Genomic DNA, 25,496 nt, shown 5'->3' with positions numbered 1-25,496 from the left:
TGGAGGACCCCACGCTGGAGCAGGTGGAGGCCTGAAGGAGGCTGTGACCCCGTGGGAAGCCCACGCTAGAGCAGGTTCCTGTCAGGACCTGTGGCCCCATGGAGAGAGGAGCCCACGCTGGAGCAGGTTTGCTGGCAGGACTTGTGACCCCGTGGGGGACCCGCGCTGGAGCAGTCTGTCCCTGAAGGACTGCACCCCATGGAAAGGACCCACACTGGAGCAGTTTGAGAAGAGCTGTCAGTCATGGGAAGGACTCACGTTGGAGAAGTTTGTGGAGGACTGTCTCCTATGAGAGGGACCCCACGCTGGTGCGGGGGAAGGAGTCCTCCCCCTGAGGAGGAAGAAGCAGAAACAACGTGTGCGGAACTGACCCCAACCCCTATTCTCTGTCCCCCTGTGTCACTGGGGGGAGGAGGTGGAGATAGAGAAAATCAGGAGTGGAGTTAAGCCTAGGAAGAAGGGAGGGGTTGGGGGAGGTGTTTAAGATTTGATTTTGTTTCTCAGTGTCTTCCTCTGATTTGATTGGTAATAAATTAAATTAATTTCCCCCAAGTTGAGTCTGTTTTGCCCGTGCTAGTAATTGGTGAGTGATCTCTCTCTGTCCTTATCTTGACCCACGAGACTTCCATTATATTTTCTCTCCTCTGTCCAACTGAGGAGGGGAGAGATAGAGCAGATTTGATGGGCACCTGGCATCCAGCCAGGGTTAACCCACCACAGGCAGTTAAGTTACATTTGCTCTACAGATATTCCTCAAAATATGTAAGGCAGTGATTTATTTGTCCAGCTCATAGTTACTTGATCATTATCCTTCTTTCCTGTTGGCCCCTTAATATGTTGTCCTTCTAGTGTTGGTTAAAATTTTGTCTAGAGGAGCTTCTGACTGTAATTAAAGCCACAAACCTAATTCTTTCTTCTCTAAACAGAAATATTTTCGCAGAGTCAAGTTTTCAGCCATATTATATCTTTGAGGGATTTTTACTGGGCAAAAGCTAGAATGAAGTAAACTACAGGATGCGTTGGTAGTGAGCTCCTGAGAGTTAAACGCCATAGTTTAGACCTGTAAAAATTGTTATGTTAACACTTGAGCTACTTTTATGTTCAGATATTTTGTGTTTCAAGAAGATCTAATATTTTTTTCACCTGTTTTGAGTATGTTAATACTGGTTTTGGTGAACAAAGACTTCATATCTGAATAATGATACTTTATTTGGAGGAGGGATGGGGAGAAATAACTAGTCAGTATTTTGATGTGATCTGCTGAAAGAACCACTAGACACCTCTTCTGAAAGAACGAGCAGATAAAAACCTCAAGATTATGTATGGATGGTAACATCATTAGTGTTCTTGATTCATATTCGAAGTAATTAATGCATATTTGCATTGTATGGTTTGCCAAGGTAGAAAAGAGAGAAGTTATTAGGTCAAATGGGAGATTAGGGAGTTTTTTGCTAGATGAAGCATATAGTAGAAGTCGGATAGTTTGATCTGAAAGATGACTTGAGAGTTTCATACAGTTTACAACACTCAACATTCATCTTTTTTTTTTTATTTTTTTCTTATTCAGGGCATAACACTGAAAGAATTTGACAGATTATCTTTTGATATGATTTTGATGAGTCCTCCCTGTCAGCCATTTACAAGGTAGATACAGCACACTTTGGAGAAAAGTGCAGTTATTACAGTATGTACTGTTAAAGGATAAATGCTTTCAGGAGTGACACTGTGTGTGGTTCATCTGTGTATCTTTCTCTTCCTAAGCAAAAATGTTGTAGCTCTGATCACCATGACATTTACTGAAGTGGAAGAAATGCAGCAATTAAAGGCTTAATTATTGATCACATTTCTTGTAATATATATTTGAATTACGTTTAAATTAAGTAAGCTTCTTATAACACCTATTTTGCATACTGTATTGTTCCTCTAACAATGAAATTCAAAGATTTTGCTATTTAGGAGTGCTTCCTTTCCCTTTACATATCAGTCTAATCTTTTCCTGGGGCAAGTCCAGAAGGAGGATTGAAATTTCTCACTTTTTCCTGAGACTAAGAGTGTAATCTGCTTTTATTTTTACTTTGAAAATTGCACATGCACGCTAATAGTTTATTCTGAGGAATATTTCCATTTTAGCCAAGACTAGGAGGATAATGGCTTTGAAAGTATTTTGTGGATGATATAGAGGACTATCTTGCTGATTAGGAACTGAACTTACTGAGATGTTATTTGGCAGATTAGTTTCAAATTCATATTGTTTGACAGCAATAACCAGTGGAGGTAAGATTCTAGAAACTGGACTCATGCAACGTGGTAGCTTCTTGAAAAAGTCTGTTAATGGTGATGAAATGACTTGTGTAAGAAAATGTATCTCATTGAATGCTCTAAGATTAAAAAGAAATACCTCCAAAGTGGTGCTGATCTATAAAAATGTATTTGTGCAAACCTGTTATGTATATAGGAATCTTTTTTTTTTTTTTTTTTTAATAATAATACAGTGAAAAGAAAAATCTATGTATGAGTAAAATAATTTAGAGACATGCTAAAGCTCTTCTACCAAGGCTTTATTCTTCTTTAAGAGCTAATGCAGGTGTAAGTTAGAGGAACACAAACCTGGAATCATTATATTATGTTATCATTTTTATACCCTACATGAGCTGTCCAGTTTAATGTTACAAAGTTGGTTAAGAAGTTATTCACATGAGACTCAGTCCTGCAAAATGGTGAGCACTGAGGCTTCAATTCATAGAAATAATTTAATATATTCAGTATAAAATAGCAGGGTATTCCCAGGAACCCAGTGGGGATTTTTTGTTCTTTCAGAGCCAAGTATGTTCAAGGGGTTTGCTGGACAAGACCAGAATGCTAAATGCTTTGCAGACTGGGGAGTGGATTTCATTACTGAACACTTCAATTTTAACCTCACTGTGAGCTGAAGGATTCCAGAGGCAGACTTCCATCCTTTAGAGCATTTCTGAGGACACTGCATCTGTGAGCAGGTCCTCATGTCTGTACACTGTGCTTTTACAGAATCTCTTTTGGAAACTCAAAGCAAGACGTGCCAGTGTTCTGTGGAAAAAAAATGTGTCAAATGTCAGTCTGCTCCGAGTATTATATAGATGTCTCTTTATTCTTTCTTAGAATTGGCCTGCAAGGTGATGTATCCGATCCACGGACAAAGAGCTTTCTCTATATCCTTGATATTCTCCCAAGGTATAAATTAACGTCTACGTCAGTTCTTAAGCCTCTGTTGTAACTAAGTAGGTCTTTTATATTTCATCAGGACAAGTAATCTATAATATTTTACTGGGATACTACTAATATTAAGTTCTATTACTTGTTTGTTTTCACATGATCATTTGTAACTTACAAATACTTGGATTTTACTAATGTTGTTATCATCTCATAGTTACTGTATATGCTTTCATTATTTGGTTTTCTTTTTGTTGTGTGTCTGTTTAAACTGTGTATATATCATTATTTATTTTCAGTTCAAAGTTGCACTGACTTTATGTAGAACTGGGAGTAGGTAATATAATAGTTTGCTAATGGGCATTGTGGAAACCTGAAAATTGTTTGAAATACCAGATTGAAAAGCTTTGATTAAGCATTTAGTCACCTTCTGAATAGGTAACATTTGAAAGTTTGTTTAAATATATTATTCACTGCACAATGTGATAAATCTTCCATCCCCTTCCTTTATTTCTTAAAGTGGCTATTCTGTCTTTTTGGTGCTGATTCTAGGTGTCTTGGGGCAGACTGTATATTTTTGGTTTGTAGTACAATCTCTTGTTTTGAGTAGTAGTACTGAAGAATTCAAATAGCACTGCATTGTCTGAACGGTGCCCTTGTCTTTGTATTGATCTATCATTTTTGCCTGGTCAGACCTAGTTCCCGATAAAATAGCCATATGTATTTGTATTATTTATTTTGAAACAGTAAATCCAAACAAAATGGTTTTTGCTAACCTAAATTGTTCTTATCAAGAGTGTTAAAAATCAGCTCTAAGTAATACGTGTATTCTTTTTTGGGAAGAGATGCACAGCACTGTAAGAACCCTTCCTGGGGAACTGGAGCAAGCAGCTGCTCAGGGAGATTATTCAGCAGAAATCTTTGCTTTGGGACTGAAGTGTCCATTGGGCACCAGTTGGCTTGAGCCTGAGAATCTGCATCAGTTACAGTCTGCCAGACACCATTCCTGGCAGTCCTGCTTCTGCTGCCGGCTGAGACAGCTGTTCTCTATATATTCCTTTATTGGTTAATCTGGCTCTCAGAATTGGCGGAGGACAGAAACACTGGCTGTCTCTTGCGTTTGTTTGTTTCTTTAAATGAATGCTTTCTGCACAGAAGGAAACTGGTACCAACAACAGCCTTTCTTTCTAACTGCTGTTAACAATGGGAGAAAAGGGTCTCTACGCTTCTTCCAGAAACAACTTTTTTGCAGCCAGCAATGTTAAATGGGACTACCTCTTTGCCCTTGTCATCAGCAGACAGAGAGCACAGACACTGAAGGGCTGAGTGGCTTGGCTGGGATCACCTGTGGCAGAAAACACGAAACAGAACACAATGCAGCTTCTGTAGGCTAGTAAGTTAGACAATTAATAGGTAAAAAGAAAGATTATTATCATTTGCTTGCTTCTAGAAGAGACACAAAAATAGGGAGATAACGTGGGTTTCCAGAAGTTGCAAAGGAATTCTTTTCTGGAACAAGGAATGTAACTCAGTCCTCCAGACTGATGTTTTAAAATGATAAATTAAAAACAGCAGATAGTGTGTAAGTTAATAATTTGTCAGAATAATAGCACCTTCCTTATCCTTAAGGGAATCCTGACCTCAGTATTCCTTTCCATTAAAGTGAGACACAGTTAAGAGAATGGCTGCTTTTGGGACAGTGTTTTGCATTAATATGGAAATGTTGCTTCCTGGTTGCCATGGGCTTAGCTTGATAAAGGACAAAAGCTTTTCCTTCACAAAACCAAAGCTTTAGACACTGCAGGACATATGTTTTTCGTCAGGACGATGCAAAGGAGCTGGGCTTGGCTGTGGCACTTTATCTCAATACCCCATGACACCCTGCTGATGTCCCTTATCTTCCTTGGGCAGGTTGTTTCTTGAGGCAGTATTTACTGTAAGCAGTCTGTAATATGGTGGCTTCTGCAGTTTCTCGCTTCCAATAGATTTATGTTTTACTGAGATAGTGTTTGTGTATTTTTTGGATATGACATGTTTGCCAGACATTGAGTATGGAGTATTTCAGCCCAAAAAAGGGAAATTCTTAATATAGGAATTACCACTTTGCATCCTAAATTGGTACGGCATGCATTCAGTTTATGGAAACTAAAATAATTTCTTATCTCTTGGCTGTTCCTACCTTGTGTTCAGCCTTTTATAATGAAATGTCACTGGAATGAGCCTCAGAGATAGCCTGGGAAGACAAATACTAGGGATATGGAAAGGACAATTTCAGGATCTGGAAGGACCTGGGAAATCCTTGGAACACCCAGCCAGCAAACAAAGTCTGACCTGAGTGGTCAGGTTTATCGTGCCCAAACTGTAACCCATGGAAATCTAATACCAAGATGTCAAAGTGCTACTTTTACAGACATGTTTGTACTGTTAATACCTGCCAAGTACTTAACACATACTCTTTGTATAGTGATTGCTTGTCTTGTGTTCTGTTGATCCTGTATGAACTCTTGCATTTCAGGCTGTGCTCTGGATTTGTTACTTTACGTTTCACAGCAGGTGATGATGATGTTGAGTATGGGTAAACATACCAACAGATATATTCTTCATTCCTCTGCAGAGTTTGCTGCTGCTTTTTTCAGTTTAGTATTATTTTCACTGTTATTTTTAGTATTTTTAAATTTGATGTAGTGTCTTGTACATTTTCTAGTTTCTTGTGAAGTGTGTTAGTTCTTTAATTCTTCATGTGAATGTCTGTAAATTATGGTAGTTAAGAGTGTGCTAAAACAAATTCTGCTCTCATTTGTACCAGTTTAAGTCCAAAGTCACTGACTCAAGTAAGCAAGGAACTGCTGTCTCTCTGGTGGCGTTAGTATCCTGTTTCTATACACTGTTGTGAGATCCCAGTGTGTGACAGACATAGTACATCTACATTAGCCTTATTTCAGAATTAATCAGTACCTGGTGAATGTTCCCAGAGATGTGAATCTGAATTGTGTACGCTTCTAAATTGTTCGAATGGTCCCTGGCACAGCTTGGGCATGTTCCTTTCTCCTGAGATTTAATACGCTGTTTTTGGAATGAGCCTGTTTCCAGACAGGCACTGATCTTGCTAAAACTCAGGCACCTCCTTTGCTTTCCCCCATCAAAATGAAAAAGTTAACTACAGAAGATTGTTAATATCTACAGTTTGAGCTCTAAACGTTGTATTTCTTAAAGCAGTTAGATGAATGCTGGTTCTGATGTGTTATCACTAAAGTTGATGTGACATTTTGACATTGATTTTGGGTTTAAGCACTTTCAAACAAAAGTTTTCAGTTCCATGGTTAAATCATGATCTTTTTTTCTCCTGGCAGTTATCTTTCCTATTACAAATTCAGTCTGTGGACTAATAATAGGATGCTTTAGGAAATGAACAGTGGTAAGCATTTTCAGAAGTACATGTGTGGGGTACAGGAGGTTACAGCAGCCCATCTGAACATAAGTAGATTTTGTTGGTTTTTATAATTACCAGCAGTCCACATTTTCATTTCAATTGGGACTGATTTGTTGAAAGTTGAGGTGCATTATTTTGAGGGTGCTAAACTTAAACAACTACCATAATGTGGAAATACTTTTATCTTGTAGCTAAACAAGTCTGTGGATGAATATAATGTAGCTTACCTCTTGTTACTCTGATTTGTTAATCCTTCATTTTTTTTCCTTGTAGGCTCCAGAAGCTTCCAAAATACCTACTTTTAGAAAATGTTAAGGGATTTGAATCCTCTTCTGCAAGGTAAAGTCTAACTTATGCAGGTTTTATTTTTTAATAAAGGACATTTTCTTTAGAAGGGGAAGGCAGGATTTTTGTTTCCTAGAATTTCAGTTAACAGAATAGAGTGAGATGGGACAGCTGGCAGCTGTGGGCTAAAAATACTGGTTTAATTTAGGAATTAAAATCTTAGGTTGTGAAAGGAACTTACTAAAAAACTATTTATTTCTCTAAGCAGATAAAATATACTATAACAAGTTGACTCCATTGACTTTATTCGATGACCCTGTGTCCTTTAGAAAGGGTTAATATTAATTAAAAAAAATAACAATATGTATAGCACTCAGGGGTTTTGGGTTTTTATCCATGACAGGAGCTCATGGTATCTTGTGTTAAGATCACAGTACAGTATAGAGGCTTTCTTCAGTACCTTTGATAGTAGATTATCACTGTTTCAAGATTGCCATCAGATGGTCCAGAGATTTAGTATGAAGGCTGTCTAATCTTTGAAATGTGGAAAGTTGTCTGTAAGGTTACCTAGTGACAGCAGAAGCATTCTCCTGTCTTGTGGGTAAAGCAGGAGGTTGTGGTCTTCCTTCTCAGTTCTTGCTGGGAATAGAGTAGGATCTTTGCATAGCATTCCTTAAAGCACCAAGAGAGCAGTCACCCTGCATATCATGCCCTGTGATGAAAGTGGCAGGCAGCTGGGAGGCATGTTCGGCTCTGTCACTGGTTGAGCGTGCAGCAGTCCTCTGTGAACGCTCGAGCACTTTGTTGGAGGTGCAGGCTGCTGCTGTGGACCCTGTGATTTCACAGACTGTACCTTACTGGCCAGTGTTTGGAACAAGTTGTAGCTCAGAAAATGCCCCAAACAGAACGCTTGCTGTCTCTTACACGGGGGATGCAGCGTCACATGCAGTGCCAGGTACAGGTCACAGCTCCTGCTTTTTGTATCGTTCCAGCCTAGTGCAATCTGCATGGAATAGAAAAGACAAGTCTTTAAGATTTCCATTTCAGTGATTTTCCCTTGTTAATAACAGTGAGGTAGGACTGTACTTTATAATCAAAGCCGCCAATTTTTGCCATCCCTTGGGTTAGCCCTTTTGTTAGGCTTAGCTGATGCCATGTATGTGAACAGAGGGAAGTAGTAAGCTATTTCTAGTGGCTTTAATCTCCTGTTTTATAATTCACAATAAAGAGAATGTCTTGCCCTTTGCTTATTTTCCTTGTTGACACATTATAAGTACTCTCCTTGAGATTTTTTTGAAAGGGTGTTTGCGCCAAAGTAGGTCTGAGATACCTGTGACTGTGTAATACTCATTTTTGGCTACAGTAACACTAAACTTTGTTGTTTCCTCAAGTTCAGAAATGGATGACTTTGTATCTGTAATTCTCTGTCCAGTTCTTTTATTGAATATGGTGAATGTCTTGGTAGCTAAGGTGTTGCATTTAATGTGTTTTTATTTGGGATAAAAAAGCACCTAAATAATGTTTGAAAGGAGTAATTGCTTTTTGATTCTTTTCACTGCCAGAAATGAACTTCTGCGAACACTAGAAATATGTGGATTTAAATATCAAGAATTTCTCTTGTCTCCAACCTGTGTGAGTACTAAATTCCTCTAAAACTATTTAGCTGTTCAAACTGCACTGAGCCCAAGAACATCTGAAAACAATTTATTGACTTAGAAAAGAGTCATGCCCAGAGCTGAAAATATTCTTCTGAAAGAGAAAGCCATCTGGCATGACTTCTGATTTTTCATCAGTATATTGGCATAATTGCACTGCTGTTATTGTTCAGATCCTAGTCCCATATTGCTTTGCTTCTGTTTGATACTTTTCAAGAAGACATGAATTTACACCACGACTAGGAAGGTGGTTTTCCCTGCAGGAGCCTCATTGCTTCAGAAGTGCTGATGCCTGTGAATTTCCCGGCACAGAAAATGTGACTGTGTCATTTGTGGGAGGAGGGGCTTTGTTTGCATGTTTCCCTGGCAACTGAAAAAAGAGTTGAGTGAGATGTCAAATTGTACAAGACTAAATGGAATCAGTGAAGTACTGTATATATCTGAGAGAAACTGATAGAGGGAGGCTTGAAAACCAGTTGTGGTGCATTTGTTTCATTGTTAGATGTCTTATAATTCCTCGTTAAAAAAGGCAAGGACATGCCTTTTTGCTTTTTTAATAGAAAACTGGTAGTGCCTGTCCGAAGAAATTGTGATGCATGCCATTGTTCTTCTTACCTCACATAAAAGTTTGTTTACATTCCTGTTCCTTTACAGAGATAGTAAAAATCATGAGGTACAAAGAATAACGGTCCACTTTTTTCCTTGAAAATACCTAGGCATGGGAGATATGTGTTCAGTGTTTATATTAGTGTAGCATAGTTCTATTGCTGTATGTAGTGGTAGATAACTTGTATGAAGCTATAAACCACTTTTTCCCTCTTTATCACATGGACTAAAGGCTTGTGGATTTTGCTTACAGCTTGGCATTCCCAATTCTAGGCTGCGATATTTTCTAATTGCAAAGCGTCACCAAGAACCGTTTTCCTTTCAAGCTCCTGGTCAGGTGAGTCTATTAGTGTTACTGGAATTTGCTTTGTTTCATGGGGATTGAACATTAAATTTTCAGTTTAGTGGTGTGTGTTGATGAATGGAGAGAGGGTTAAGTGATACCAACAGAAAAGTTAAATTCTGTCTCTCTTTTTCAGCCTGGATACTGAGTTTTCTAAGGACTGAAATGCATGCCAGTGGCTTAGATGGCTTTAAGAAGTTGGGGGACAGTAGGTGATAGGGGGCTAGAAGGCAATGCATTCTGCTACCTTTTTCACACACTTAGAAAGGTCTTTTTGCAAAGGCAATTATTTAAGGTTGTTCCTGATGTCATTGCTGGTAGGTCAGCAAATCTTGATGCTAACATTTTTTGAAATCTCTGTGAAAATAACATTGAATTGTTACTTGCTTTATTCTGAGCATCTCTGAAAGAATTCTTACTCACTGCAGTCTGCTGTCAAGTTGTTTATCGAATGCAGTTCTTTAATTTTTTTCTCACAATTTGTTCCTAGATTTTGACAAGATTCCCAGATCAGGATCTGGAAGACTTATTCACAGACAAAGTTGCTGACAAAGTGGGTGAAGCTAGTTCTTCCTTGTCTTCTGAAGAGAAGAATCTGGATCCAAACATTGGTCCTGATGGCAGCAGCAAGAAGAGATTACCAAAAGGGGCTTTTCTTTTTAAGCTCGAAACAGTAGAAGAAATGGAAAGGAAGCATGATCAGAACAATGATTCCTCTATTCAAATGCTGAAAGATTTCTTGGAAGAGGAGAATGAAGAAATGAGTCGGTATTTCTTACCACCAAAGTCCTTATTGCGCTATGCTTTCTTGTTAGACATTGTTAAACCCACCTGCCGGAGATCCACGTGCTTTACCAAAGGGTAAGTTGCAAATGAAATGTCTTGCTGAATCATGTCCTGAAATTTTAAGTGTGTTTTTGCTTACCTACTGTAAAAACAAGGAAGGCAGTTTCATCCAAAAAAACCCCAGGCTTCTGGAAAAAAAAATCTCCTTATATAGTGTGCTTCCTGGTCCTGTGGAATGCCAGCATGAGAAGCTGTCTGGCAGAACATCATGTGCCCACTCCAAAAAAGCATTCACAAAAGACAGTGCCATTTGTTGTTGACCTTCACAGAAGCTTAATTACCCCTGTGGAAATATGGTTCCAATAGACTGGTATAGTACTGATTCATTAATGAATTTTTTTGTATTGCTCAATGAAGTTACAAAGTGTCGTGCATGACAGATCCATTACTCATTAAAACTGTCTCCACGGTACATTTTATTGATTTCTTGGATTTTTCAGCTGTGTAGGTCAGAACAGCTGTAGATGGGCCACATGTCATAAAACCAGTTAGATTGCTGCATTTCAAATCATATTTGATGGAGCAGAACATCAGTGCATCAGGACTTTTCTGTCTGGTGGTTTTCTGATTTGTACTTTGCAATTTTAAATTTGACTGCTGGAGGCTGTTGAGTATTCTGAAACCCCATGGACAACTGGTCAGGAGCTTTTGCACTGAATCCATTTGTATTGGAAAATGCCAGTTGGAGCCTGGAAGTTTGTGAGAAATGTTAATATCGGGGCATTTTGTAAATTAGGTTGTTTTTTTTTTTTAATTTTCTGAATGTTTCAACAAAATGGCTTAGTCGATGAGTTAAAGCTAATTATATTTTTTTTTCAATTAGTAGAAATTAGACTGCAAGATTGACAGAGTTCCTGTATTTTTTGTGATTTCAGCTTTTTGATAATAAAAAATCTGAGAAGAGAAAGAATTTAAAAAGTTCAAAATTTGTGCATCAGGAAAGCCCTTCCCCAGCTCTCATTGACAAATGCCTTTTGTGCCCTCATTCTTTTGAGTTATGGAGGAGTCAGCATCTCGTGGGATCTGTTCCTTAACTAGAATAGTCAAATAAAAACCTGAGGCCAGAATGATCTCTTGTGTCTCTCATGGATGCTTTAAATGTCATCAAAAGTAAATCGTCCACTTGTGGTTTTACTAGAATACGTTATGGTAGTTTGTGGTCATGTTTATCAAAATCACACTGGAGGAGGCTCCTGAGTAGTTAATATAAAGTCTTAATGTAGTGGTGGGAAATCTGACATGGAACGTGACTGTTGCCCTTCTGCTGTCGTGGAAGGAGCCACGCCAGATAGCTGTGGTAGTTCTTCTTGGCTCAAAATGTAGGATCTGATTTACTGTCTTTGTTCCCATTTTTAAGAGCCTTTGGGAAGGAAGGTTTCCAGCATGGTTCTTAATGTGGTCATATAATTTACAGCTCTGCATTAAGAGAAAGATTATAATTACATCTCAGGCTTCATCTAGGTCCTTTTCTGAGGCCAAGCATAAGATGCTGCTGCATGTGTTCTAGGAGTTCTGTTTTTATGTTTCTCCGAAGTGTGAGATTTAGGAATGAGAATCCTGAATGGAGCAGAACAGCACTCCAAGTAGTACAGAGAATCCCTCTGCTGAGATGCCTGTCTAGTGTCTTTCTTACAAGTCATACTGATCATCAGCTTTGAGACTGGGAGAAAAATTTCCCTCAGTTCTGGTTGGTCTTCAGATATTTCCAGCAAGGTTTGTGTGATGAGGGTAATCCAGGTATGCCTTCTCCAGTCCTTGCTAATTCAGGATCCTCAAACACCGATATTTCATCATGTTTCTGCCTTTGTCATGCCAGTATGTCTTCTGAAAGGCTTTGGTGTAATACAGGGCAAAATGTAACAGCCTGTGATGCATGAGAGATCGAGCAGATGATCTTGTGTTCCCTTCTAACCTTGGACTTGTAGGCAATTGGAAAATGATTGCTGAGTTCCTTGAGACTACAAATGCCACAGCTTCTCCTAGCAGTATGTTTGTGTTGACTGAAGTTGTGAGAAGAAATTATCTGTTTTAAAGGACAGGGCAAATGAACAGGACTCTAGATATAATCATTCTGGACTTGTAAATTCTTGATATGCTATTGAGAAGAGAAGCAACAGTACCTTCTACAGTAGTGTAATATTAGTTACAGAAACTCTCTCTAGCATTGTGGAAACTACGTTTTTGTTAGTCATAATATAGGACACAATACACCCCCAAATAATATATGACATGTATGAAATTAAAAGGTTTTTTTTGAAAGCTTACAGAAATAGAGGGGGGGGGAATGAAAATTGAAGACTGTAATTTCTTAAGCCAGGCTCTTTCATTATAACTGGGAATGAAAAGTCAGAAAATCAATGCATAATTTTTTACTGTGGCAAAAATTCCCATCTTTAATTATGTTCTGAGTCTAAGATGGGAATGTTAATTTTTCTGTAGTCAGCAGCTGCAGTAATAATAACAGTCCAGCTAACATTGGCCATCTGCCCATATTTGTGTCAAAAAACCACCACGCACACCCTGACCCCCAAATCACTTTGACACCAACTGGATTTTTTTTGTCAGGAGTTCTGTACTCTAGTACCAGTTATTTAAACTGGAGTATTTTAAATTACATGGTTCCTATTAAAAGATTCTTTTCCCCAAAAACCCCTCTAAAATACCACTTTAAATTTATCCTCATTTATTTATTTTGGCTCAGATACATCCATCTGAAATACCATCAGATGCTATATAAGATGGTCAAGATTCCTCAGTGCTATGTGTGTTTTGTTGTTAAACTTGTTGCATTTTCAAAATGCAACTAACCAATTAAAGGTGATGTATTTACAACACAATTAGCTACCATGTGGTTTTAATCTGCATCAGTGTTTAGGGCCTATTGTTCTGATCCTAAGGAAGATTTTCAAGCACTTTATTTTAAACTGAGTGTTGCTCTCATTCATGTTGGCAGAACTACTCATGAACTTTTCCAGCTGAAGAAGAAATTCTCAGGATTTAGCCAGGCTAGGTCATTGTGTCTGTGCTGAAAGGAGACTATTCCTTTATTCATTGTGGAACTAGAAAGGCTTGAAATAAAAATTGTTGGAGCAAAAGACCTTTATAATTGTCTTTACAGATGTGTGGATAAAACTAGAGAATAGTATCTGTTAATGGTTGATGCAGACCACATCCCTCTAATGCAGGGGATCTTCTGAAGTTCTTCCACTGTGCAAAAGCCATCTGTTGTCTTGACTCAGTCTCTTTCTGTTCAGGACATTCAAATACTATCACAGTTAGACCAGCAGAGCATGTTTCTGAAAGCCCATAATTATATTTAAATGATAGACTGGAAGAGACTACAGAGGAAATATGTTATGCAGTCAACCACAAAACATCCAAAAAAACATTTGTATGGTTTTAGAATGTAAGTTTGCTTACTTTTTAGTTGGATTTCATTTTTTTCTTTGTTTCTTTCTTCTTCTTCTTTCTTTATTTCTTCTACTGCTCTGCATAGATGCCTGGCCAGCCTCCATCCCTCCCCGCTGTCAAAAATCCACAAGCAACCAGAAGTTGAACCTGACTGAACCACTTTGTTCCTAATGGATTGATGTAAAAGCTGGAGTCTCGCAGTAACGGTCCTCCTTTGAATATGGAGAGCCTATTGAACCCCAAGGGCCATTTGGCCTTTAACACATTTTGCCTTAATGCACAACTGGTTTGTGCAGTGCAGATGGCCCTTTCTGATGATGCTGTGCCTGAATTCCTTGGCTTTGTGTAGTTTCCTGGTTGCCTTATATAAGGCATTAGTGTGGATAAACCCTTGTGCATTGATTGCAGACTCATCCCTGGAGAGCAGGTTCAGAGGCTGCTGCACTCCAAGGGTTAGCATTGTTAATAACAAGGCCTTTTGCTTTATCTATCTAGGAGGCTGTTTGCTGATCAAAGCAAAGGAACCTAAGTAACCTCCTTGAATCTTTGCAGTTGTCAGTACTATGAGGTCTGATCAAGATACTAATTTAAGATTGTTATTGTTGTTGTTAAGGTATGGACACTATGTAGAAGGGACAGGCTCAGTTCTGCAGACAGCAGTCGATGTACAGGTAAGAGCGTGTAGATTAACATGTGAGAATGACCTGGTTTAAAACTTGGGGTTTTTTTGTCTTCTACTTTGTTCTTCTGAATATTATAACAAAAATCTTTTAAAACTACATTATTTGGCAACTGAGTTTCCAAATTATTTACTTTGTATTCCTAAATAGCTTATTTAAATCAAAATTACATGTGTGCCTCTCTCTGTGGAGAGTATGAGTTGCTATTGTTTTATTATCTGTAGTGTCATACAGAGGATTCACAGGGCTATGTGAAAACATTAAAAATGACTAATTGTATGGATAAAGTACAGTACAGTGTTGTGAATTTAGGGCCATTTTTTGTACACAGTGTTAGTATTAAGTTCACCATAAAGTGGTATTTTGGCATTGGGGAAGATAAAAATAAATGTATCAGTGAATCATCATTCAAAGACGCTTTTCACAAAGCCTGTTTTGTACACAAGCACCTTCTCTTGCACTTCTGTGCTGTTCACTAATATGATGTGGCATTTCTAAGCATAATTGGATCGCAGCTTTGCAATTCAGGATAATCTCAAAGCAAATGTATTAAAACAGCTGCATCTATACAGCCTAATTTGTGTGGCTGATCTGCTATGGATATATATTTATAAGTCACTATCCTGTCATTAACAAATGTTTACAGTTCTTTGATTGCTTCATTAAGTATTGGTATAGCTTATAATTGGAGGAAGAAATGATGAATGTCCTCATAGCAACATTGATTTCTTTCTTGCAAGTCCATGTGTTGAGATATTGGCTGCAAAAACAGAAATCATCCTTTCAAGCAAAATGGGATATTGTCTCAGGCACTGTGATAATCACATCATTATTCTGTTAAGATGTGAGTGTTTGGCCTGCATTGGTGATTTGTGTTGGTTTGAATATTCTTCATAGCTTGAATCAGTATTTAAACACATTGAGGTGTTACCAGAAGAAGAGAAGCTTACGAAATTGTCAACGCTAAAACTGAGGTACTTCACCCCAAGAGAAATAGCAAATCTTCATGGATTCCCTCTGGAATTTGGTATGTGCTACAGCCTACACATTTCTACATCATTCTTCAGAAATGCCAATGGTGTCTTTTTACTGGGGACTAATCCATGCTTTTTATTTTGCTTTTTTTTTTTCAAGCCACTCGGTTCTTATGATTGATTCTTGTTATTTGCGTAACTCTGAATTTCTCTGAATTTCCACTGATTTTTTGTATTTTATAAGAGCCAGCTTCTGTGGTTAGGTTTATCTTCATAAACTAAGAAAAAAGTTTCAGCATGAGAAATGCTCTGTTACTGAATGGCAATGAAGGAATACCTTTGTTTAAAGCTGAAACTATTTATTCAGCAGCCAACATTACTCACAACTGTGGTAAGTCAACATGTCCTGCCGGTTGAGGAGATCTGTTAGTGGTTCTCAGTGTTTGAGCTGCTTGCTTTCTCCCTTCCACACATTTGCAGCTGCTGACAGAAAGGGAATTTCAGCAGATACTCCTTTGTGCAGGAGTAACCAAACTTGTCAGTTAATGATCTTTCATAGCCTCTCTTCTTTAATAGATTTGTTCTTTTTGCAGACAGCCTTTTTCTTACTTAACACAGCTTTGTTCCATATTGATGGAGGCTGATGTAAAAAAACCTAAGCTAAACAGCCCTGGGTTGGGCTTGTATAGGTTTATCATGCTGTTCAAGTTCACTTTTGAGCACAGAATTGCCATTTTATCTTTTCTTTTTTTTTTTTTTTTTAATACAGCTTGTGTTTCTGTGTTGTCTTTGCAACATCACTGAGAGTTGTAGTAGGGTTAATATTGCTTGTATTTTACAGAGAGAGAACTGAGACAATGGAGACATTTATGTTTGGAAGACTCCATTAATTTAGGGTGATCAATTTGCAAGACCTGACCTTTACTATTTCAGAGTGTGTGGAATGGTACCATGCTGTCTCTGTTCAGAGCTTGTTTTCAGAGACAACTGTGAGCTTCAAATTTTTTGCAAACCAGAACTGAACTCTCAAAACAAGTCAGGCTTCTCAATTTGAGGAGCATCCAGGTTGTCACCATCTATGAAGTGCTCATTTAGCAAACTTGTCTTTGTCACCTGGGAACTGTGGAGGGAGGGACAGGGACAGATTCCACCTCTCAGAGTGCAGTACTCTTCTGCCTTAATCACAGGACCTTCTTTACAGTTCTTACCGTTCCCTGCTTCGCTATACTACTTTTCCAACTTCCACTACACATGAAACAAGCCTCTTTAATCCAGCAGTGGCTTCCTCTCACATATTCTCCTGATTCATAGGCAGAACAAGCTTTTCCCACTGCACTGAGTCACAAGTCTGACATGTCTTTCCTTTGTGTTAAATCTAAGACATTTGTACTTAAAAAAGGGTGTTACTCAGCTCTACATTGATTGAAATCTCTGGTGAATTTGGGTGCTATAAGTTTCTTTTGAGGATTTGCAAGCTATGGGGTTTTTTGAAAGTTGCTATATTTACAGCTACGACAAAGAGTGTTTCCCTGACAGCATTTCTCCTATGTTAAATTTAAAGTAATTACTGTGAAGTGCGGTATTTTCAGAGGGAAATGTGCTATAATTTCTCTGTTCCTGTGTTCTGTAGTGACAGCAACATTTGGTCTGAAATTCTCAACAACAGAAAGCCTGGAGATGTACCCACTGCAAATATGTTGTGGGTCCAAGAAGCTAAAGAACGAGGAAACTATAAGCTGAAAATGAGGGAATCTCAGGAAGCTTTGTAACAGATGCTGTTACTATCTGCAGCTACAGTATTATCAGAAGAAACCTGATTATGTTTAAATGGTTCTATATTTTAACAAATTGATGGCCTTTTCCAATATGTGAGATCCAGAGTTAAAATCATTGTTCGTTCTTAACAGATTTATTTGTGCTTCTAACATCTAAAAGTATAAATAGTAATTGCACTATAGGCCAGTGAAATACTGCTGCTGTGGGTCCCACAGCAATCTCATTAAAAGTGATCCGAGCATGCTTGCACCTGTGACCTGCTTTCATGAGGGTGATGTCAGGATGCCTTTTCCATTTCTCCTGTTAGTGGTGTATGTAAGCCATTAGGAAACTAACGGCAGCCTAGTGGAAAGCCAACGCGATATGGTAGTGCCTGTTGCCGACACTGCACCATCATCAAGTAGCATGCATGACCTAAATGATATGGTGAGAGTTGTGCAGCGAGTATCAGTGTACTATGAGTTGTTAAATCTGTCCTTCTGATGCAGGCTGCTCTTAAGCCAAGAAGATAGAAGGTGCAAGATAATGTTAACAGGCAGACGTAGGAGGCTTGGGATAAAGGAAACAGTGAACTATGAAAATAAATTCAGGCTTTCACTTGCCGAGAGGCAGAAGGAGAACTCTGAAGTTTTCAGGGTTCAGATAAGCTTCTTGGGCTATAAGTGCAAGTGTGTGTGTGCATTAATATATGTTTATTTTTATATACTCTTTTAAAATGTGTAGATTCTGTACTTTATTCAGTGATTTATTGTGAAAACTCCATCTAAGGAATTGTGTGTGGGAGTGCAAGTGATTGTTCCAAAGAGAAGAACGGTTGCTCAAATATGAGTGCCAGGAAGCTGGGCAGAGTGGATGGAGCTGGCAGAAGATGTGTTTACCAAAGCAGTCCACATTTGAGGCATTAATAACTGGCAGAAAAGGATGGAACAACTCCTCCCAGACACCTCCTCCTCAGCTTTCCACCCTTGGCTCAGCAGCTGTCCAACTGTGTTCCCTCCTGAGCAATCCCTGGACGAGGATTTTTCTGAAGTGCTATGAAAACTTCAGAACGTACATATCACTACTTGCCCACACAGTGTGTTTATGTGTCAAAGCTAATCTGGCTGGTGATGACCTTGGGCTCAAAGTTAGGTTTTCTTCTTAGGGAATGATCAAATAATTGAATGCAATCAAGTTTCAGCAGCTTATCTAATGACCCTAACAGTAGAATCACCAGTGTTCATCTTTCACTCAGGTTGAAGCAAATGCTCTTTAGCTCACAGCTAAGGTAAGCTAAGAGTGCAAGCAAGGACAGTTACAGCAGACTAGCTGGCTGTTGGCAGCTTCTTCGTTCTTGGATCTTGGTCATCTTTGTGTGCTCAATACACAGCCCTTTCACAATACCTGGACCAGTGTAGTTTTTTCTGGGCCTCCCTTCTTTCTGCCAGTCCATGCATTTACCATGTGGAGAACATTTCAGATGATGTTTGTATTTCTGCATGCATTTGCAGTGAATTACATGGGAAATTGTTCAGTTGCTTCATCACTCACTGAATAAGTCTTGCTCATAGCGTAATCTCTCCCGGTGGTGTATTGCACTGTGAGACTTGTTTGATTTACCTCAACAGGTTGGAGGGACTCAGATTAGAAGTAAAATGTAAAGCTTAGTCAGAATCATCAGAATCATCACTTTTTCTTTCTGCTGTGGCCGTGTTCCTCTGTGGATGTTCTCTGGAGTAGCGGTTGTGCAATGTTTTAAGTGCTACTGCACCTTCTTGACGTTGCTGGGTGTTTTGAGCTATATGAAGGGAAGGTACATCGGCATTAGTTACATAAGAGTAATGTTTTGAGGCTTCTTGTTAAACTTTAGAGATGGCAGTACTGCTAATGGAAGAACTGATCCAAATCCAATCAACTGGTTAGGAATTATTTTTGTAACTTTGTTAATTTTAGGGGGAGCGATGAACCCTGCTGCAGTCTGTGGTAACTGCATTAAGAACTGTTCACTGATAAAAGGAGTAGACTAAAAGCTAAGAACAAACCCAGACTAATGCACTATGTTTTTGTTTTAGGCTTTCCTGACAAAGTAACAATAAAGCAATGCTACCGTCTTCTTGGAAACAGCCTCAATGTACGTGTGGTGGCAAAGTTGATCTCTGTTCTACTTGGATAATTTACAACCTGAATCTGATGAGTACAGACTTGTGACAGAAGATACTTCCATCTTTGAAGAAAAAGCTGATGGCAGCTAAACAAAAATCACAGATTACCAAAATACCTGTGCAGATGTTTTACTGAACACTTCTGATATATTTTTAATACTTTACTTTTATGGTGGATTTATACTGTATAGGTGTTTTATTTAAATTGAGGTTCCCAGGACTTAATTGCTTTATTTAAATTTCCTTTTTCAGTTTGCAAAAGAGCAGCATTTGTACATACCTCAGTGAAAACGGATAAGACCATTTTATTTTATCTCACCATAAAACTGTCTTCTCAGTACAGTATAAAAGACTGTAAATATAAAAGCTGTTTTGATTAAGTACTGAGGCCAAGTCCTACATGTAAAATGTCTTCATCTGTAAATATCAGTGATCAGTTCTGAAAAGATTTATTGTATATGTGATCTGAAATTTTGATGTGATTTTTGTAGCTAAGTAAAGTATTAAATTCAATATTTTGTATATGATTTTTAAGAAGAAGCTTATGGTTGTCTAATCCTCTCTAAATACTTCTAGGTTCTGGAACTGAACTGTATCTGTCTGGAATGATTTGTTTAGGTGCAGCTGAATAAAAATATTTCAAGGTTATTACAGCTCTGACAATAACTTGACTGTTTTTGTTCTCACTTAAATTATTCAGGATAAGATCATTGCTCCTTAACAAAGACCTACACGTAAAAGACAAAAATTAAAAAGCTCCATGTTTAGGTTCCTGTGAAGTAAGAACTGGAGAAAAACTATATGGGCTTCTTCTGAAGATTTCTTCACAAAACTTGATAGTAGTACTAGGGTTAGGAGTGTGTGTTGGGGTGAAACCACTGCATCTGGCTGTCCAGAGTGCCACAGCTGTACACCATCTCATAGAGCTGGGCCAAATGTTTTCTTAATCATCAAGTCTTGTGAGTTTCATGTCTCTGAAAGAATAGAGAAAGTTATGGGAAAACTGAAAGCCTTTTAAAGAAGCCATGTTCTACTTGTTACTTTTCCCTGCAGGTAATATTATATAGATATCTAGAGAAAAAACGCCTCGAGGAGGAAGAGGTGAGGTGATACCTAGTAAGCATCCATTAGGGATCTGGTGTGTCACACACAAGTTGAAGGATTTCATAGATTTATCATAGTACCTGTGCATTAAAGTTGTCAAAACTGCCAATCCTGAAAAAGACTAGGGTGGGGTTTTGTTTGTTTGTTGTTTGTTGGTTTTTTTCTTTTTCCCTAGGGGATGACATAGGAACAGTCATGTTGTATTGCATCTAGGCTTCGTAATGCAGGAGGAACTAAAGACCGTAGAGAACAGATGTGCTCTAGAGATACTGCAGATATTCTCATCTGCCATAGTGCTCCTGAAAAAGAAAATGACCTTGGTATTGTTATTTTGTGCCATACTTTATCTTATGCTGACTCTTCATATATTTCTTCTTTAGTCTTGATTGGCATGTTGCTTCTGAACTATTAAACTAGGAAAAGCTTGGGTTGGCCTACTTCAGTCTGTCTTATACTCTGAGAGCATTTGGACCATTTGGGCTGTTCGCGCTATAAAAGAGAAATGTACATGGATTCTCCTAAAAGAACTAGGCTCTGGAGGAGGATGAGGTTGGCCTCTATCTTTACCTGGTCTCTTGTAGCACTGTAATGGCAAAAACGTACTAGCTTAATGTTAGGCTGTGCCTACTACTAAACTGCAAAGAGCAAGTGTGGATTTGACAGTTATGAACCATAGTTACCTGTTTACGTGGTGGTTATTGTGTAGATTTGTCAGTCAGATCAATAACTAGTAGCTGTGTGCTCTTGTTCTTGGGAGAAACATGGTAATAGGAAGATCTGTTGCCTTCTAACATGATCAAAACATTGAAATGAAAACAAAGGAGATCAATTTAATTTAAAAATTGTGATTTCTTTCAGCTAAACCATGTAAATAGACTGTTCATTTTGCCTTACTATAATAATATTTGGCAAAATATTACTATTAACAACTAGTTTTCAGTTCCTTAACGTGTAAAACATGTTTTAATGATTTATATGCCACTTGTAAGCAAGCAGTATTAAAGTGTAAGTTGAAAGTTACCTAGCTGCATCTAAAACTGATACAGCAATATGGCCTGGTAGGTGTTGACAGTGAATTTTCATTCAGTGTGATTGTGAAGAGTGAAATCTGTTTGCTAATCAGAGCCGTTTCTGAAGGAGATATTTTGGAAGAACAGATTTCAGAGTTGTAAAGATACATATGTGTATTTTACTGCTGCTAACCCTGTGATACCCGTGCAGATAAACTGAGTGACTGCTTCTTATCCCATAGGTTTTGTCGTTAATAGACTTGTTTACTGAGCTCTGTGGGGTTGCACCCGCTTGGCCTCACTTGATGATCACGTTGCTTCCTTTTCTAAGCACTCTCCTATTCGTAAGTGCTTTGCAGCCTACATCTGTGCTGCACTTTGCAACTTCAGTTTGAGCATTTTCACAGCAATGAAATGTGATTACAAAAGCAGCTGAAAGGTAGGTGAGTGAAATCTGGAAGACAGCTCTGGAAATGGAAGGAGATTTCCTGAATCTGATTTTTGGTTTTGTAGCTCACTTATTCTGAACATCTGAAATACATTTCAGTATCTGAGCAAGATGATGTGGTTGCATTCCCGCTAACTTGAGAAGCTCCACTGAGGAAAAGAATGTCACGTTTGGTGGTGTCATATTTGTGCAGTCATTTTTGAAGCTTGCTGGTTGCCTTAGTCTTACCTACATAAGCTTGTTTTTATCTGGGTTAATCTAGGGATTCCATATACTTGTGAAGAAACTTGTGTAGCAGTGAAGTTACTAAAATATAATTTATTTAACGCAATGGGTCTGAATATTTTTTTGATACATGAACTCAAAATTTTCCAGTGGAGGTGCATCCTTCCATCTAGTGAATGTTAAGACTCCTGTCTACAGGCTTTTTTATCTCACCTTTTGCCGACCCTCATAGCAGGAGTATAAGGATCGTCAGGAATCTCTGTATTACAGGCTGGAAAAAACATTGATCTGTGATAACGTTATCATATGTCTTCAACTTAGTCATGGGTAAGCCTGTTTTGTTTTCTAAGGAGGCATCTCAATAGAAATCTGAATAGGTCAAATGTTTCGATGACCATACAATTCTGTTTTAATACTTGCTACATATTTCTAAAATAAATAGAAAATTTAGCAAATATTTGTTGCATCTCAAGAATGAAATATTTATTCTCAGCTCACCCTTTGATTTCTCTCTTCTATTGCTATTCATACTGAAGTTGGGGAAGAATTCAGGAGAAGACTGGACAAGTTCATGGAAGAAAAATCCTTTGAGAGTACTGCGTAAGTAGACTTCTGGCTGAAGAACTTCCCAAACTGCAAAGAAATGGAGGCCAAGAGAGTGCATAGGAAGGGTAGAGTATGTGCTTGCCCCTTTGTGTACCCTTCAATTCCTCTATGCTCTTGGCCACTGTTGGAGACAGGGTACTGACCTTGATAGATCTTTTTCTAACACAGTATGATCACTCTTACTTCCGTGTATTTGTAGGGTGACAGAATGCCAATGTTTGTAATCACAGCATCAATACACAGCAAATGATTTATGGACTTAGCTCGGAACTAAGCCTCTCAATCAAGCCAACAGTACAGAATAGAACAAATCTGAGGGAGGTTGTGCAGGCAGAACCATTCATGGCTTTAGGGTTATTAGTGGAGAAGGGTGACTATGCAAATGCAAGTCCCTAAAAATAACTCCAGTGTATGTTAAAGCAATTGGAATGTGCTAAAAGGGCTGGAATAATCAATAGAACAAAGCCAATGTAACTGGAAACTTTTCATGAACCTAGTTTCAAAAAAGAATGAGAGATAATAGGAAGCATCAAAGTGGTTGGTGGCTCATAGAAACCATGTAGGAAGAAAAATCAGAAAGGCTGAGGAGCCAAAATACAAGTCTTATAATGAAACTAAAAAGATAATATATGTCCTAACTGCCTTCATTGTGATACAGGAACCCAGGGAGAATTGGCACAGGAGATCAATTCCAGCTGAAGTAGCTAACTAGATCAAAACTTGTATCTTTGCTATTAAGAACTGAAAACCTAGATTACCTGGCCAGTTAGTTTAACTTCATCAGCAGGTAATTTATTAATTCATCACCTGTGTTGAGGGAGGAAAATCTTAAGCAGGTGTCAGAGGGCAGTGTGCTGGGAAGTAAAAGAAATCCTTAAGGAGTGGTGTGGGAAGCGGAGCCTTGCGGCTACTGCAGCCCATGAGGAAGGTGCTGTGGCCATAAAATTCTCCAGACACAAGTGAAGAGAAGGAAGGAAGAGATGAGGGGTGGTTATAGGTAAGGGACAGAAAGGGGAATGTTATTTTTTCAGAGTCACCCGTGTTTGATGTAAACCTTGTAGTTGCTGATCCTCTGTAGAGGGCCTAATATCAGCTTAGTGCTTGGTTGTCTCTGAGCTGTAGGGACACACAGAATTCGACACGGATCATTGTTCACACCAGCAATTTGCACATTTGTACCATGGGGGTAACAGTACTGTTTCATATGTTGTGTATCGCTTTTGAGCACTGGAATATTATTGGAAAGAGGATCTAGGGAAGTGAAGATGGAAGTACTGGGAAACGTGACCTCAGCTAAGGGGAAACTCGGGTAAAAGTGCACTACTTGGGATTAAACCAGCAACAGGGCTGGATTTATAATTATTTACAAGTATTTGAGGCATAACATTGGATAGCAGGGATTTTTTTTTTTTTTTTTTCATCTATAGAACAAAAGAAAAAATTATTTGTTAGTCTTCCATTAGAAAAATTAGCCAGGTTGGGGTTTACACCAATAGTTGCTTTTCCCCCATATAAAAAGGGAGCATTGTCACAGACTCATGTCATGTCTCTGTATCTGAGTTGACTTCCTAGGTGCAATTAGTGCATATTGAATTTTAGGCCATAATCTGAGTCAACTCTAGTCTTCTACAGCAGCGTCTTTGCATTGCAGGTCCACATTACAGTGTGGGAGAACTAGAGGGAAACCACCATTGCATTTCATGCAGCTACACAAGATGGTGGTAAATTGTAGACCCTGCTAGTATGGGGTGAACTTCAACCACAATTAGATAGAGACAAATGCTCCATTACTTTCTGCCAAGTCTGTGCACAGCCTATACTCTTTAGAGGTGTTTCCTCAGCCATTTCGTCACTGAGGTAATTAATGATGTGTCCCAGGAGGAGAGATTCGTGCCAGCTATTCTTGTTAGAAAGAGCAGCCCCTATTCTTATGCCAGACATTTGCAGGGTTTCCATTCTCTTCCTCCAAAAATGATGTCTCAATCCAATGTATTTCAGTAAAATTCATAGATGTGGACCTATTTTTCTCCTTAAAATGGTTTATAGATTTCCCAACTTGGCCAGTCTAAGGTGCATTCACTGGGAATAGAGAGTAAGTTAACTGAAATCTGGAAGGTCTAATGAAATGGAAAATAGTGTGTCATGTGAAGTTTAGATAGATGTCCAGACCTCTCTTTCCATTCTATAATTGGTGTGTAGTGAAAGTCAGCTGGTCTTCAGGTCAACTGTTTTCTAAGCTATAAAGCCTGCATGAAGAGAATGTGAATTTCTTCTTCCTCCTTGCATTAGCAGCTTTTTCCCAATCCTTTATACTTTATTGCTCTTTGGTCATTTAGTATATTGGAGTTAATTGGCAAGGGAAGCTTGAATCAAAGTCTGACAGGCAGCAGAGAGGGGCAATGCATGCTCAGTATGCAAAAGAATTGAGTAGAGAAAAGAAAGGATTCTGTGGGTCACAGTCCAGGCTAAAAACTGTCAGCATACAATCGACTTTCTGACAGAAAGTCCTTGAAGTATGCATACGTTCAACCAGCCTGCTAAGAAGTGCAGGATTAGTTGGCCCATAGTTTCTTCAAGCTGACACCCAACTGACAGTTATAAAAACTCAGTAAACTGTTAAAAAAAAACCAACAAGCAGAGCAAAAAAACCCTCGGCAGACATCAGAACTGACATGAAGAATGTTAATGAGCAGTAATTTAATGGACAGTACCAGAGGCAGCAGGTGTCTTGTCGACTAGGCAGAAACTTTGATAATTCATCTGTGCTCTC

At 38.6% G+C, this 25,496-nt stretch overlaps 1 protein-coding gene across 1 annotated transcript in view; it reads left to right on the top strand.

Moving 5' to 3' along the window:
- Nucleotides 1–19,518, top strand: part of TRDMT1 (tRNA aspartic acid methyltransferase 1) — a 21,255-nt gene extending 1,737 nt beyond the window's left edge. The window contains exons 3-11 of the mRNA XM_029083526.1: nt 1,568–1,644; nt 3,136–3,207; nt 6,890–6,955; nt 8,464–8,533; nt 9,416–9,499; nt 9,996–10,366; nt 14,376–14,433; nt 15,340–15,469; nt 19,244–19,518. Coding sequence (XP_028939359.1) covers nt 1,607–1,644; nt 3,136–3,207; nt 6,890–6,955; nt 8,464–8,533; nt 9,416–9,499; nt 9,996–10,366; nt 14,376–14,433; nt 15,340–15,469; nt 19,244–19,344 — 990 coding nt within the window. The 5' untranslated portion in view covers nt 1,568–1,606 and the 3' untranslated portion in view covers nt 19,345–19,518. The remainder of the gene's footprint in view (nt 1–1,567; nt 1,645–3,135; nt 3,208–6,889; nt 6,956–8,463; nt 8,534–9,415; nt 9,500–9,995; nt 10,367–14,375; nt 14,434–15,339; nt 15,470–19,243) is intronic.
- The last annotated feature ends 5,978 nt before the right edge of the window (nt 19,519–25,496 follow it).

The sequence above is a fragment of the Antrostomus carolinensis genome, unplaced genomic scaffold (assembly GCF_000700745.2).
Source record: "Antrostomus carolinensis isolate BGI_N321 unplaced genomic scaffold, ASM70074v2 scaffold5522, whole genome shotgun sequence".
In the NCBI taxonomy this organism is placed as follows: Eukaryota; Metazoa; Chordata; class Aves; order Caprimulgiformes; family Caprimulgidae; genus Antrostomus; species Antrostomus carolinensis.
Note: the sequence above shows the minus strand (reverse complement) of the source record. Positions and strands in the feature narration are given on the sequence as shown.